Source organism: Lepisosteus oculatus, chromosome 3, assembly GCF_040954835.1.
Source record: "Lepisosteus oculatus isolate fLepOcu1 chromosome 3, fLepOcu1.hap2, whole genome shotgun sequence".
NCBI lineage: Eukaryota > Metazoa > Chordata > Actinopteri > Semionotiformes > Lepisosteidae > Lepisosteus > Lepisosteus oculatus.
Window position 1 is genome coordinate 5,258,280 of NC_090698.1, and position 16,612 is coordinate 5,274,891.

General features: G+C 50.5%; 1 protein-coding gene across 1 annotated transcript; it reads right to left on the reverse strand.

Moving 5' to 3' along the window:
- Positions 1–2,647: 2,647 nt before the first annotated feature.
- ercc2 (excision repair cross-complementation group 2) lies at positions 2,648–16,064 on the reverse strand. Its single transcript, XM_069186362.1, has 23 exons — positions 15,857–16,064; positions 15,668–15,767; positions 15,152–15,229; positions 14,948–15,010; positions 14,738–14,851; positions 14,521–14,637; positions 12,948–13,064; positions 12,329–12,452; positions 11,435–11,531; positions 10,907–11,040; positions 10,204–10,372; positions 9,426–9,544; positions 8,824–8,893; positions 8,563–8,632; positions 8,042–8,143; positions 7,580–7,643; positions 6,889–7,010; positions 6,364–6,456; positions 5,377–5,449; positions 4,949–5,019; positions 4,259–4,402; positions 3,879–4,022; positions 2,648–3,611 (listed from the first exon to the last, which is right to left on the reverse strand). The coding sequence occupies exons 1-23, from the start codon at positions 15,859–15,861 to the stop codon at positions 3,519–3,521; spliced, it is 2,283 nt and encodes a 760-aa protein (XP_069042463.1). The 5' UTR covers positions 15,862–16,064; the 3' UTR covers positions 2,648–3,518.
- Between the last annotated feature and the right edge of the window lie 548 nt (positions 16,065–16,612).

Consider the following 16,612-nt stretch of genomic DNA (forward strand, 5'->3'; position numbering starts at 1 on the left):
GCCGAGAGTGCCCAAGCCCAGGTTTATCAACCCGATGAAGTGGGAGATGGTTGAGGTATTTATATTTGCCCCATATAGCCAACATGGATTTAATTTTAACCGTTTCCTGGCTGTGCTGTGAAGCTGATGGTAATTTGTCTCAATCCTGTGCGTGGACGAAGGGTAACCCGATGTGCTCATCTTGTTGTGCCACTGAGTGCAGCTGTACAAGGCTGTGATTCTTAGGGCAGCCCTGACAGACTGCAGAACTGCCGGTCGCTGCCCCAGTCCTACAGGACAACACCCGGGGGCTTTCTGTGAGCCTAACGCACCCACCTCCCGTGTCCGCCGCCCTGCCTGCGGCTCTGAGGTCCTGACCGGCACTTCGACCCCCTCGTCATGGTCCTCAAGTCTGGGGCGCCTAGATTGGACCCAGAGCCCCCAGTCTTAGGAGCACAGCAGCTGGACGGCGAAGAGTCGATGCGGAGCAGGAAGAGGAAGACTCCAGGGCCTCCTGTGTCCTCCTCTTCCTCATGGTGATGTAATACAATGGTAGTGGTAAGGTCTTTGAAAACAATGACATTTTGTAATAAAGAAGAGAGCAAGTACGGTGTTAAAAAGTGGAGAAGCGCTCCCCCGTGTGGCCAATTTGAGAAGTGTTGAAACTCGCCAAGTAGTTTATATCACTAGTGATTGGTTGATTCCAGAGAGCGACTCCGCCACCTCCAGGTGTCCCCGACCATTCCTCAGGTGCCGGATGACAAAGTCTGCTAACTGTCTACGTTTTCCTCTGATTTAAATGTAAAAGAGAACTTTTAGGTCGAACAATGTGTTTTTTTTAATCCACGGTTATTACGCGTTTTCCTACTTCACCAGGTTAAATGGTGAGATGAAGCAGCCATATCAGCCTGCAACTCACAACTGGCAACCCACTGAAGCTCAGCAGGTGTGAGCCTGGTCAGTACCTGGATGGGAGACTCCTGGGAAAAACTAAGGTTGCTGCTGGAAGAGGTGTTAGTGGGGCCAGCAGGGGGCGCTCACCCTGGGGTCTGTGTGGGTCCTAATGCCCTAGTATAGTGACGGGGACACTATACTGTAAACAGGCGCCGTCCTTCGGATGAGATGTAAAACCGAGGTCCTGACTCTCTGGTCATTAAAAATCCCAGGGCGTTTCTCGAAAAGAGTAGGGGTGTAACCCCGGTGTCCTGGCCAAATTTCCCATTGGCCCTTACCAATCATGGCCTCCTAATAATCCCCCTCTCTGAACTGGCTTCATTACTCTGCTCTCCTCCCACTTAGAGCTGGTGTCTGGTGAGCTCTCTGGCGCACTATAGCTGCCATCGCATCATCCAGGTGGGGGTGGAGGGGATCCCCATTACCTGTAAAGCGCTTTGAGTGGAGTGTCCAGAAAAAGGATATTTAAGTGTAAGCAATTATTATTATAAGTAAAAGTATGAAGAAATACGCGGTAAGTGCTGTGACGCTATTGGTTCCTCTTTGGGGGGGGAACGGTTTTCCCTTAAGAAAATAACGTTTTAGTGTTTTCTTTACATTTGTGTGAAATTAAGCCTTATTTTGTAACCGTAAGCGTCAGAACATCAGAAAAAATAAACAAGGTTGACGTTTTAAACTCTTTAATACCGCTTAGTACCAAGCAATTACAAATTTAGCGAAGTCGATCCATACATCACAAATATGTCTGAATGAATGTTTTCCGTTGTCATTATGTAAGGGCAGTCTTTTCTTTTTCCTATATTGTAATGTCCAAGTGTAAGTCTGAGGAAAGCGCGGAAGCCGTGTTGTCGCTGCTGCTGCTACGCTAGAGGGAGTGGCCTGCTGTAACAATATTGCATTTGGAAGTTTTTTTTAATTCGTCTTATTCATTTCCATTCAGCAACATTGCCCTGCATAAATGTCCCGCCATCGTTAACCATGATAAACCCAAACCATGAGGCAGCACTTTCTTTACACCGACTCCAATTAGGAACGATCACCAAATGCTATTTCGACGAGATTCCGTTGTATTTTGTCGTACGGACGGGATTCGTTATCGCCGGTGAGACACGTTGAGGAAGCACCGGGACCTTACGGAGAGAAGTCCGCCCGCGGTTGAACTCGCTTCAGCCCGGTCTTTACAGACGCCACACCAAGTAATACTGTGAAACTGCTTCTCTCAAGACAGCGACTCACCCTCTGTTCTACTGAGCAGCTCCGGGATCGTGCGAACCGAGCCCGCCGGACCGGAACCGGTAGGACGGCTCGGAGCGAGGCCAGTAGAGGAAAGGCTGTTGAAAGCGAAGCGCCAATTGAACACAACTGTGCGCAGAGCTCGCCTATCATTTTTTAATAAAAAGCCAACCACCACGGCCGCATTTCTTTTTTTTTTTGCTACCATTGCCCAAACTCCTGCCCGCCTAAAACACAAAACGTTATAAACACTGGGATTAATGACCCTTCGTATTTTCTGCTTTTAATTTGCGATTTACCCATGAAATGCAAGGGCATTAAGCGTTGAGAGGCTTCACTTTAAGCCCTGAACTAGGCCTCTACCACCTATACTTGCAAAAGTATTACAGAATGGTAAAGGAGACATCATACCAGGCAGAAACTGGAGACTGGAGAAACTGGCTCTGGGAAGAACTAAAAGGATAATCTTCTGAAGGACACATTCTACCCAAAGGCATGAGCACAGCCCTGTTTTATTGTTTTAAATGTACTGAATGTAAAAATAAAATTACAATACAAAGATGACCTGTAGAGACACCCTAAGCCTTAACCTAACCTGAGCTATTTATCCAAGCTGAAAGATCAGCAGCCTAGTGCTCCTGCACCAGTGACAGGCAGCAAAGGTGCTTTTATTGTGCTTTTCTGATATTTGACATTATGGCCCACGTCCGTACAATGATACAAGGTGGGCCAGGTGATGACACCAGCCTAAGGGTAGAAGAAAATCACAGTAAAAAAAAACTTCTCCAGCAGTGAGGGGGTTCCTGCGACCCCCGTCTTCGCCAGCCCGTCCACACAAATTTAGGTTCGGTCCTGCAGAACGCACCCTCACACCTCTCCTGCCGACGCTCCAGCTCTCTGGAAGACTGTTTAGAGAAATCGGGAATGCTGAAAACGAAGCGTGAGGGAACATCTCCATGGCGTCTCCCATAGAGGTTAAAGTTCTGTTTTTTAAGTTTTTAAGTACTGTCAGGTGACCCGGGAAGTCTTTGTGAAAAAGGTCATCAAAATGGCACGCAGATCCCTGCTGCTTTGGAGACACTGTTGCCCTGACCCAGGGCCAAGCAGGAGAAACACCGTCGCCCTGGCCAGACGCTGCTCAGCGTCTGAAAGCAGCTGTAAAGGTTGCAGCAGGAATGAAAGCCGCCAGTCCAACATGGTTGCCCATTTCCACAAGCACATTCTGCGATCTACAGGCTGTGCCGTCAGTGTCCAGGCCTGCCAAAACAAGCCTCTCCTGTCACTCCTGCTGGGGCCTCTTCTCTCCTGCTCCCCGGGCTCCTGCCTCCGCCCAGGAGCGAGAAGGTGGGGTGTCACACCTGGTGCGCGATCTGAGCGATCTTCTTCAGCATCTCCTCCGACTGCAGCTGGTCCAGCGTGAGCAGCGACAGGCCCAGCTGGTCCTCCTGAAGGACGAGCGAGGGAGAGGGGGGGGGGAGAGAGAGGGTGAGAGCGATGGCGGGGTGGGGAAGGAGAAAAAGAGGAGGGTGAAGAGAGAAAGGCAGTGAGTAGAGACGTGCGAGTTTTCCAGGACAGCAGAGCAGAAACCCCCACCGGAGAGAAAGCCCCCCACCACCACCACCACCCCCGTGGAGCACATTGACGGCGTCGGCTCCACGGGTCTCGCCCGGCTCGTCCGGCCAGCGGGAACCGCAGTGGACCGGCAGCCTCACCTTCCGGAAGGGCTGCGCCATGTCCCGCAGGAAGTGCTTGGACAGCTGCACGGTCTCGTCGATGGTCAGGTTGAGGCTGCTGTCCAGGATGTGCTCCTGGATCCAGCGCGGGAGCTTCCCCCGCTTGTCCGCGCGAGCGTAGCGCTGGGGTGATAAGGAAAGAGCTGGAGAGCCACTGCTACGTTCCCAGGCCTCCCAGCGACGGGTTACCAGAACTGAATCTCTGGGGGGTTTTTCCGACTTCATCACTCTGCAACCTCTACGTGCCGCGCGGTGAGACCCTGCACATGGCTAATGGGTTTGGCCGGAGCTGGATATGGTCAGCTACAGCCCCTACGGCCGCCGGCTGGCCCCGCGTCACCCAGAAGCGCCGCCCTCACCTTGTCCGCGAAGATCATGAGCCCGTAGTCCGTCTTGCCCCGGATGGCCCTGCCCACGCACTGCGCCGCGTGCCGCATGGCGTCAAACGTCAGGAAGTCGTTCTCTCGGATCTGGAACTGGTCGCGCAGGTACTCCAACCGCGCCTGGGGGACAGGGAGAGAGGAGAAGGCAGCGGAGAGACAGAAAAGAGAGAGGAGGAAGAAGGCAAAGGGAGGTTTTTACGGTGGAGCATTCCCTAAGCCAGCAGAGGGAGTACCAAGCTCTCCCAAGGCACTGCCACACCTGTGGTACAAATGCACGAGCTTCTGCATCAGGCCCTGCTCAGTGGACGAGCCAACCCTGCCTGACCCTCAGGTGTGCTGTGCATCTGCTCTCATTTGCACTTGGAGGCCTGCCAGAGGAACTGTCAGGGTTGCTCATTTAGAACAGGGCAGGGCTTGTACGCTGTGACACTTACATCTTGCAACCAGGGCGACTTGGCAGGGTTTCCAGTATAATCAGAGCTTTGACGCGTGATCTGGATCCTCAAGCAATATGGTTGGGGGGGGAGAGTGAAGAAACAATGGCTAGGGGGAGAGAGAAAGAGGCTAACGGAGGAGAGAAGGAGAGAAGGTATTCCAGAAAGTGGGGCAGCGGTGGTCACCAGAGAGCGGGGACGAGGAGTGACGAGGTGAGAGGCCGCTCTGTACCTTGAGGATGCGGCTCTGCGTGTAGACGTAGGGAACGCCGAACATGATCACGGCGCGGCCGTAGTGATGCACTGGGGGGAAGAGAGGAGCAGACGAGAGCTGTGAGCTGTGCCTCCAGTGCTTTCTTTGCCGAACCAGGAAAACAGAGTAACACTGCCCTGCGCCTAGGAACACTACACATATCACAGGTGCCGCGGTGCAGGGCTGTCTGAACCGAAATCCACTATTGACTTAGATTAAGTTTTTCCAGGTCACAGGCCAATGTGGACTTCCATCACCCCTGCAAGGAGGAAGCACCCCAGTACCTGGAGTAATTGTCGCTTATTGAGGCCCCCCTTTGAAAACAGCCTCCTCCTCCTCCCCTGTGGTCTGTTTTAACACTGGTAGCAGAACTGCATCAGTGACTCCCTAATGCCCCCTCTGCTCACCAAAGTCAATGCCTTCCGACACCTTCCCCCTGGCCACGGACAGCAGGATGGCTCCTCGCCCATTTTCACACGCCTGCAAAGAGAGAGACCCGTGAGGAGACCCGCAGTGGAGAGAGCAGGAGAGCAGGAGAGCATCCAGAGACCCCTGCTCCATCAAAGCCAACAAACACGCCAGCGTCTGGGCGGAGTGGTGGCACTGTGGCCAGGGATCTGCGCCTGTGGCTGGAAGGTTGCCAGTTCAAATCCCACAGCCGGCAGAGATATCCTACTCCGTTGGGCCCCTGAGCAAGGCCTTTAACCCCAACTGCTCCAGGGGCGCCGTATAAATGGCTGACCCTGCGCTCTGACCCCCAGCTTCTCTCCCTGTCTGTGTGTCTCATGGAGAGCAAGCTGGGGTCTGCAAAAAGACAAATCCCTAATGCAAGAGACTGTATATGGCCAATAAAGTGATCTTATCTGATCTGTCTAGTCTAGATTGGCCTTGTGCATGATACAGGGCCTAAAAGTGTGCTCAAGCAAGAGCCCATGCTTTGCGTCTGCAGAAGTCCTGCTGAAAACCAGATGAAGGCCTTTAGCTCGGACGGGTGCTCATTTTCACACCACAGTCCTTCAGTCGAGTGCATTTGAACTTTACATATGAAATTGCCCCTCTCAGGAAACGTGCAACACATAAATCAAATGTCAGTGGACAGGCTGGCCATTTGTGGCCACAGTCTCCGAGACCAAGACTGAACAGGTTTTTTCTCTTTAACCCAGAACTGGAAGGAAGCAAAAACGGGAAAACTGCATCTCCAATACCATCACTGGACCATAGCCTAGAACATGCATCTATTAGTTTGGACATACTCTATGAATTTTCTATAACTCTGACACCCCACTGTCTGCTGTCAACTTGCTCCAGTTGCTTCATGAACAGCTGCTCCCTCCTGACCACTGGGCTCTGTACCCAGTGCTGTGTTTAAATAATCCCACTCCCCCTCTCCTGACCTCCTGGTACTTCTCCAGCGCCATGCTTGTCTCGGCCGCGTCCTGAGTCTCGATGAAGATCAGCTTGTTCCTCTGCACGTTCTCCAGGATCCCCTGCGGCGGCCGGGCGGAGGACGAGACGGAGACATGACGAACACATGACAGGAGTTGCAACAGAGGTGCACGGGTAGCACCAAAACACAGATATACTTCCACTGCTGAGCTGATTTCACAATGCAAATAACAAGAGTCCATTTCTTAGTGTGGCACATGTTTCCTTATTATTGGCATTGTGGCTCTTGGGTTTCAGTAAACAATACAAGTAAGAGAGTTGCATCTACCCTCACATAACCCTCCCCAAAGACTGCATTGTCTACATAGATTGGAATTACAATTACACATCATCGGGCAATAATGGATCATGGATCAGGCTATAATGGATCATGAATCAGGCTATAATGCCGGAAGCTAGACAACCGTTTTTTCTTATTATTTATTACATATAAAAATGAGTCTGTGTCCCGCCAGCAGGACCCTGGTACCCACCTGCTCGTACCAGGACGCAACGATGTTCTCCATGTACTGGTAGCTGGTGAAGAACGCCACGATGCCGTCTGGCACGATGGCCGACATCTCCAGCAGCAGGTTGCCGTAGTTCCGGATCACGGCTGAGGGGAGAGGCCGATTTCACACAAGCGCGCGAGGTTCCGGACAGGTGCATCTCTCAACAAGCGTGCAACCACAGTGCGCCCGCCTTTTCATTTCCCATTACACAGAAAACGGACTATATAGACTATAAAAACTCAATTCATTGGGGGGAAAAAAAAATCGGATTCTCCACTCATGCATTTGGCACCATTCATCACGATTTCAATTTCTCCTTATTTGTCAGTAGTTTCTCTTTTAAAATGTACTGAACATGTACACTACTTTGTTGGAGCGCCTAAAATTAATTTAACCAAAAATATGTTGTAAAATATTTACTTGCATTTCACCTTTTTAAGGGTATTTTCTTTGCACTGCACCCAGCAGATAAAACAGTTTTGAAGGTGTATTTTTTGTTTGAGATTTGTCTTCTATGTGGGTAACAATAGGTGGGGCTGCACACTGGTGGTGGAGGGGAGTCCCCATTACCTGTAAAGCACTTTGAGTGGAGTGTCCAGAAAAGCGCTATATAAGTGTAAGCAACTATTATTATTATTAACAATGACTTGGCAAAAAAGAAGCCATGACTCACCAAAATCCTCCCGCGTCTCAAATTTGGAGCTGATAGCCACCTGGTCATTCCCTCGGCCCACAATCTGGGAAAGATACACGCCTAGTATTATTCCACTCAGTCCGCCACTCTCATATTTCTTCATGAACCAGAGGGCACAGCACAATACAGGAAACACTTGTTAAACCCAAAGGATTATGGGAGTATGGAACAGGCCGATATTCTGGTTTCTTTAACAAAACTGCAAGAAGGCAACCTTGGGTCAAGTAACTTCTAAGTACTAAACCAGATTGTCCAAATGGTTTCTTCTCAGTTTTGCTTGTTCCTGAATGCATCTTATCGTCTGTCAAAGCTATACAGATTTTACACAAATGTGTTGTCTAGGCCAAGAAATGTTCATGTAATTTCCTACATATGTAACACAGTCTCAGGCTGATTTGAGAAGCGCGATGATCATTCTTGGAATAATTATTCTTGACTCACCAGGGGGCACAGGCATGTGCGAGCCAGTGTCATCGTGAAGGAAGCCATGGTGACTGGCCGAAAATCCAAGATTCGGGGGTAGATGTCCAGAGGAGAGAGAGTCTGGGCAACAGGAGAGTGGACGTCAGTGAGGAACTGGATACAGGGCAATTTTCAAAGCTCTCTTCTGCTCTGCAGTTACCCCCCGCCCCACAACACCTGCCTTTTTCTTCCAACACAGGTCACTGGACATGGTGAGGAGAACAAAACTAGACTGAGGAAGCAGTCCTGCTGTTGCCAATGAATTGCAAAGCAAAGGACTGCAAGAGCTTTAGCAATGTCAACTATGTAGTCAGGTGCGTCTGGGAAAGGAGAAGGACTCCCCCGTCTTTACCACATTTACATCGGCCTCAATGTGACCTTTACCAAGTCAGGCTCTTCTGACCTTCTGGAATTTGAACCAAGTTGCTGTTGTAGTAAATGCTGGACTAAAACACAAGTAGCAGACCCCCCAAAAAATGAAGGAAGACGGGAGAGATTACCCCAGATGTGATAACGACGGACTGGAAGCGCTCAAACACGGGCTTGATGGCGATGGAGGAGTCCATACAGCTGAAGGAGAGAGTTGGACACTATTAATAAGTGCCCTCCACCTCCTTTTGGGCTTTTATATGTATTATTTATCAAACATAAAACTTGTCAAAATAAAAATGGACAAAGGCGCAGAGGCTTGGATGTTGTTTAGAAGAGAGTCCATAATCTGATAAGTAATGCAACTAATTTGGAAGGAAAATCCTTCTTACCTGAAGTGCAGCACAGGGTTGGCAATCGTGGGAGTTCTGTCTTCAAAGGGCTCAATGATGATGGTGAAGCCTGGAAGGTAAGACAACACACAGAAGGCTCTTTATTACAGATGGCTTATCAAAGGACTTCAATTTATCACTTATGTTCTGTACTTAAAAAACTTGTAAAGGACAAAACTGCACGTTTTGGTCCAAACCAATTGGCAAACATAACTGTGCACTCTGCACATCTGGATGGACTCACTCTGGACATCTAATGTCTAATTAACCATCTAATAAAAACCCATCCTGACACAATGGACACAATGAGCATTAACAGATCACATGAATACTCTCAACCCATGCCTCGGATACAGCTGCAGTCAGACTCCCGACTCCAACTTCTGGATGATCTCCAAGTGCCTGAGCTGCACAGCACTTCAACTCACCCAGTCTGCTCCTCTGGTCTTTGAGAGACTGGGGAGTGAAGTCTTCTCCATGGCAAAAAAACACTTCAGGTGGAAATTTACGGAGCACACAATATCAAGACACTTGCATCGTGCCGGGTTGGGAAAACACTGCTTCTGCAAACCTCCACAGGACACGACAGGAGGGAGAGGTACCTTTGCTGTACGTGCTGACCAGCGTGGCGAAGTGGGAGATGAGAGTGATGGCAGAGAAGTCGGCGATGTCGGCGATCTCCAGCGTCCGCAGCAGAGAGCGCAGGCGCTCTGCACAGAACCTGCAGGGAAGAGGAGCCACAGGGGGGGGAAGAGAGAACCAGGGGAAGGAGGTGCATCAGTACGCCAGTGGGCTAGGCCCAGCCACTGACTGGTGACCTCAGTGAGGTTATTCAACACAGCTCTGTGCTCTCCAGGACATTGGGTGCTCCTATGGTGAATATTTGTATCTAGTTTAGTCGGAAATCGACTAGTCTTGTATTGTCTGGAAAATCAGGCTTTCTATATTTTCAGGCAAAACCACGTGAAATCCAGCACTTTGTTCCCTCTTTTACACACTCTCCCCAAGGTCTTGACTGTTTGCAAAGCTATGGGTCCCCATGTTTGTTGGGCTATTAGATCACAGTCAGACTCATTGATGAAAGAGGTCAAGATCAGTCCATTTCTGAAGTTCCTACACCGAGGGACCCAATTACATATGCAAGGTGGACCACAGACCGTGTCCAGAGAACTGGGCTGGGAGTGTGAAGGCTTAAGAGTGCTGGCCTTGTGACGAGAGGGCTCAGTCAAAGCAAAGCTTTAGAGTTATACTTGCTCCTCTTCAAGTGCACACCTCCCGTCACTGACTTTTTCTATGTACTACCCTGAGCGAGTCGATGGAGCTCCTCGGGCAGCAGCAGCTGGAGCCAATGGCTTCCTGCACCGGCCGCCTTGGTCTCACCTGAGGGGCTTGCGGTCGATGCAGACCTTGTCGAAGATGTCCTTCAGGAACTGCGGGGGGCTCTCCTGCACCATGTGCTGGATGCGCAGGCGGGACTTGAGGTATTCCAGGAACCGCTTCAGAAAGCCCACGAAGTGCTCGGCCGTCCGGATACTACCAGGGATGGCCTCTGCCAAGGGGGGGAGGGGGGCAGGAACAAGGACAGGAGCAAGGAGCCACCCGTTACCTCACTACTGAACTGCGATGTCATCACGGGACCTCGAGCAGCACAACGGATCTCTCAATAGCACACCGTGATCTCATACTGGCCTGGACAAATAAGAAGCAGGCTGAAAACTGCATTAAAAATAATTCAGCTTTTTCTAATTACAACTTTGTTTCTAACAAAAGCTAAACAATTTGCACAGCACACAGTACAGAAATGACTGTCTCTTCCTTCAGTGCCTTTTGCAAAACCAGATAAACTCAAATGTAATTTTCTGAACAGAAGCTGTAACGAGCAGAGTAACTATACTTTTCCTCTCTCCTGCATCTACACTGTGCCTCGTTAAGGATGTGCACAGATGAGCTTTCACCGATCCTCTCCTATTGAAAAATGGAAGAACATATTAAGGCAAACAAGAAAGGGACAGCGCCTCCTGTTGGTGCCGTGTTGAATCAGAAACTCCGTGTCTTGAAGGCTACAGGAGAGGAGGGGCCTAACCTTGGAGGATCTCATCAGGCAGCACAGGATTGGCTAGGTAGACATCTGTTTCCCGGGCAACGTTGGCCTCTTTCAGCCCCTCCACCAATCGCCTGTACTCTTCCTTGAGCTTGGCAGCATCGGTCTCCTTTATCCTGAAAAAGCGTGCAGGGATCAAGAAGCATCTAGTTTTGACACTTCTGTAGAAATCAGTCTCCTGCTGCGTTGCTCCATTCCAGCAGATGTCTAAGGACGTGTGAAACATTCACACCCTTTGTCTTCAAATGATTTATTCATAACAAAGCTTACAAAACTGCCAAAACAAATATGGATAACATTTTCAAAAAAGGCATAGTTTACAAGTAATGTATTACTTGTAGTTAAAAAGGAATTAAAAAAAAAACAATGCTGGAGATCTGGGTTGCAGATATTTATGGCCTGCAACTGCACAAAAGTTTAGCAACAGCAAAGAATGACTTTTTTCATGTAGCAGCCGTAAGCTACACCATTAACCTTCCGGCAGCAGGGCTGCGCGCACTAGGCTCTCACTTGTGAATGGTGCTCTGCAGCGTCTCCACGTTGGCCTGGCTGCGGTCCAGGATTCTCCGGTTGATGTTCACGCTCATGGAGTCGATGCACACGTTGTCTGGGAGAGAGCCGCAGGGCGCGAGGTCAGTGACAACGCCTCGGCGCAGGGCACGAGGCGCGCTGGGCTGGGTGCCCACGGTGGGAACTGGCCTGGCTGTGCGACAGCAGCTTACTGGTGCAGCTCTACCACTCGTTTTCTGTCCGCTTTATCCAGTACAGTGTCATGGGGGAGCTGGAGGCTGTATTTTGGCAAGCAATGGGTCGCACGCCAGGGTACACCCTGCACACCAGTCTGTTGCAAAGCACACTGACGCAGACACACACTCACACCAGCGCCAGTTTCCCCAGAAGCCAATTAACTACCTGGACTCTACGGAGGGAGCACCCCAGGGATTGAATCCAGCGCTGTGCCACCATGCCACCCTCACCTTGAGGTTACCCTGTATTTCGGAGTTGCTTGCTGCCGTACACACAGCAGCGCCAGGTATGCACTATTCACAGCATGCATTTTTAGACCAACATGCGTTAGCCTTTAAAAAGATGCATGTCACAATTAGAAAACCCACATTCAGCTTCAACCTGGACCTTTAGGCTCTGAGCTTCTGACCAAAGGGATTGCGAGCTCACATTCCAGGCAGGTTCGCCATTGCTGTACCCAGGAGTAAGGCTCTTGACCCAGACTCCCCCCAGCAAAACCCCACCATGTACATAACTACCAAAGTACATCTGCAATGAACCGGCAACTGGGAGTCACTATGGCTAAAAGCAGCAGTCAAACACATGGATAACTAAAGATAAACCCTTTCCCAGCCCTTTCTGTACAGAAGCAGTTGAAGGGCAAACCCCGTGCCTCACCGATGTTGTGCGCCTCATCGAAGACCACAACGGACTTCTTGGCCAGCTCTTTGGACACCAGGTCGGCAATCTTTGGGTCCAGCAGGTAGTGATAACTGTACACCACGATGTTGGCATGGAGAATCTGCAGCGCAGGACGGGGAGGCAGACGGTGGGTGGGGGTGTGAGGAGGCACAGTAAAAGGTCAACAAGGACTAAGTAAAAAAAATGAATAGTCCCTTCTACCTGACACCGTGAGTTTTACCCTAGATAAGCAGTTCATCTTACAGAAGCCTGCAGTATTGGGAACAGCACACTTCTGGAGGTGTGATCTGTTGTGCAAATGAGATCAAGCCCCAGAAATCCCAGGAAAATTCTACTAACAGGTGGAAACGGGGAAATAGCCTGATTGTTCTCAAGGATTCAAAGCGCCACTCATGCCACTGTAACAATTTAACATTAATTAAAGGGGAAAAAAAGGAGAGGACACGGACAAGGAAATAGGGGAAAAACAAGTATTTAAAATGGTTTGAACTTCAATTTCAATTGAACCTGCATTTGGAGTTCAAGGAAAGCAACGTCATTATCACCAGAGAGCCGGCACGCGCCAGGAATCGAGAGCCCTGCAGAGGGCACTCACCGAGTATCGGGCCAGGTAGTAGGGGCACCAGCCCTTCCTGCGCCCGAAGGCCTTCAGGTCATCCAGGTTATAGATGCCCGCGGGAATGGGCACCTGTCGGCCAAGGGCATCAAACTCCTGAGGACGCACAGAAGGGAGGCAGGAAGTTAGTCCCCTCTTGCGTTCTAATTCAACCCGACTGTCCCCTTTTCAGTCTCAGTCACTTCCTGGACCGTCAGAGTGCAGGGACAGGAGAGCAGCATGGGGGTGATCTGGGAACAGGGACATTACTTTATGGAAATAGGGGGTGAAGGGTGAAAGCCAGAGTTCCTAGAATCCAATGAATCCAGCATGTCTTTGGACTGTGGGAGGAAGCTGGAGTGCCTGAAGGAAACCCAAACGCACACAGGGAGAACATACAAAATCCATGCAGATAGCACTCCAGGTCCGGAATTGACCCTACCAGAATCACAGTTATTGTCCGACAGCAATATGCAGCGGTATTCAGAACTTTGGCAGCTAGCACTCTTTGCTTCCTAGGGTCAGTGGGTGAATGCAAGCATGGAGAATCCTCCAACACTGTCTATATCCCTATCCCAGTGGGACAGATATCTGTCCGTATTTCGATCCGGATCTCCCCGTGCACCAGCAGGGATGAACTTCCAGAGAGTGCCAAGCCAGCCCTGTGAGGCTGGGATCCTGCCCTCCACCATCCAAGTGCAATGTCCTCCTTCAGTCTTCTCCTTGAGACATGAAACATCAAACTAAAGAGTACACCACCATCTCCACACAGAATTTGGCTGAGCAATTCTTTAGCAGTCCATGGCAGCAATAAGTACTGAACTTTCAGGTTTAGCTTGGGCACTCATTTTACATCATTTTCACTCCTATTCACCTGAGAGCCCAGATCCAGACGCTACATGCAAAAAAAAAGCACTATATAACAAAATGCTGGCAGCTGCGAGTAGTTATTGTCTTTCTCATGGCTGAACTCTGTGTATCACTAAGTGTGTGGAAACCTGGGCTTGTGGAACATTAAATGATTGATGTCCCACAAACCCAGATCTTGAACGGGGACGATCACTGGGCCATGGACGCCGAGAACTTGGAGTTTTTCTTTTCCTCTTCCTTCATGGTCAGCTGCTCACACTTGAAGAAGGCTCCACGGCCGAAATGTTGTGTTTTCTTTCTTCTCTTCTTCTTTTTTTCAGCATGGAATAAACCTCTTACTTGTTCCTTTGCTGCGATATTGTCAACTGCTGCACAAATCGGCTCTGTGGCCAACTGTGGAGAAACTGTGGAGGCTGCTTCGCTCTCCTTGGGCATTTGTCGCCACCACAAGGCGCGTGCGGCCTTCAGGCATTAAAACAAACCACCACCTGCGTCAAACGCCTTCCCTGGACTCCTGCAGGGTGAACAGGACAGGCCAGCTGCCGTAGCCCAGACGCGTAGTTCTGCCCCGCGTCCCCGTGAGAGCAGGAGATCTTCGACTTCCTCCTGTTAACAAACCCGTTGAAAATAACCCCCCCCCCAGCTCAGTACTGTTCTCTACTTCTCCCCACCTGAGCCTGAGCACCCCCCCCAGCCCGCTCACCTCGTAGAAGCGGCAGGAAGGCAGGGAGGGGTTGCCGTGGCGCTGGGCGCGGATGTACGAGGCCGTCAGGCTGTGGCACTTCCCATCCACCTCCTTCCCGAATCGCAGCGAGCTCACCTGGGCGGGACAGGGAGGAGGAGAGTCAGGGGAGCGGGACGGGCAGGGGGCAGGGGGGGCAGGCGGCAGGGGGCAGGGGCCAGGGGCCAGGCGTCCTGACCTCAGGGTGCACACAGAGGTTTTTGCGGGAAGACAGGGCCAAGGCCAGGAAGTTGCTCTGTCTGCCCGTCTCCTTGGCGTAGAACTCCATCAGCTTCCTCAGCTCCTCGACCACCTGAGACACGGGGGGAGAGCCGGGCACAGGGTGAGGAAAAGCGCAGCTTAAAACCCGGCGGCCGTTTCCAAAAAATCTGAATCCACTCCGACTCACCTTCTCGATCTCAGGCACAGTGCGGGAGCAGTAGATCAGCTTGGAGACCTCCAGGGGATAGGTCTGAGGAGCAGGAAGAGGGATCACACACACAGGCGTGTCGACCACAAACCAGCAAAGTTAACACAAGCGGCACACAAGAGCCAATCCGCCAGGGATCGGGCCCCAGCAGGACAGCCCTCCCAGGAGAGGGGAGACACTCACCTGCTGGTAGGCGACGATCAGCGACAGCAGGGAGATGGTCTTGCCGGTGCCCGAGGGCATCTCCAGCACCCCGTGGCCCTACAGAGACACGAGGTCAAACACGAACATGAACACAGCTGTCCCCCGTCCTGGCCGCCAAAGCAAACCGATCCCAGCTGCACTGCAAGGGCAGTCTCGACATTCACACGCCAGAGAGCAGCGGATCCTAACTAAAGCCCACAGAAGCCGTGTATTCCACGTACAGACGCGAGGTATTCCGGTTGCTGCTTTTTCTTTAAAGACTGTGACTCCATCGGGTCCGTTTCGGTTTATGAAAATAACTTTTAAATACCGTTCGAGTGAGCCAGATTGATGGACGCGGGGATTACAGAGCGCCGATCTCCCAACACCCTCACCGCCTCCTCCAACCCAACACGCAAAAGCTGAAGCAGCCGGACGCGACCAGACAGCGGAGAGACGAGAAAGACCGGGGTGCGACGCTTGCATCCGCGCTGCAGGTACAGAAGGAGAGCTTACCTTGGCGTCGAGGGTTCTCTTCAGCTCCAGCATGTAGGAGTACTGCTCCGGGTAGATATAGTCATAGGGGAAGTAGACCAGCAAGCCATCAATATTCAGCCTGCAAAAACAAGAAGATGAAAACTTAGCGCCCCGACTCTCAAGTTACCCGACCCTTCAGCTGCGGCGAGAGACTCCAGAAGTACACACTTCATTGTTACGGCTTGCGTCCGGCGACGGGCGATTTTCTTCTTGCTGTTGTAGGCTCGACAAGCCTATCGTAATACTAGAGATAAACAAAAGATAATACTAAAGAAATTAAAAGCACGTTGATAACTCCGCTCTTGCTTTTCTGTTTATTCACGTGTGATTCCACTGTCACTGCCCAACCTATCCCCCTCGATGGACGTAATCCCTCCTAGCGCGCCCACGATTGGTCACTTAGTCTTTGGAGGAGACGCAATAGGAGTTGCTAAATGGGTGATCTCGATGTCAATCACACTTCTTCCCCGCCCCCTGGTTAGTGCGCCCCGAAATCTAGACCTGACTAATCAATACCAATATAAAAAGTTGTGTCTTGTTGCTAATATTAGACCTGAATAGTCGAGGCCAGAGAAGTCTAGCTTTCCCTGTTGGCACGGACTGAAAAATTTCCAGCCGTCTATAAAAATCCAGTTACTGAGCAAATCAACTTTGAAGTAAAACAAAAACAAGGAACATAGACCTTGTTAGAAAATCATAATAACAAATTTATTGATGTTTGTAGATTTATAATCAAACTTTATGAATTATCCGCCTATAGGTTTTAATTAGGAATATGACTTTTGTGTAAATGATTACTGCATTTTTTTATTTGGAGAACGTATGGGAACACCCTGCAAAGCTTACTAACACCAACATGTTTCTGAAACACGGCTTGCAGCTCTTCTTTAGAAAAAAAATAAAATAATTGCTTACACTTAAATA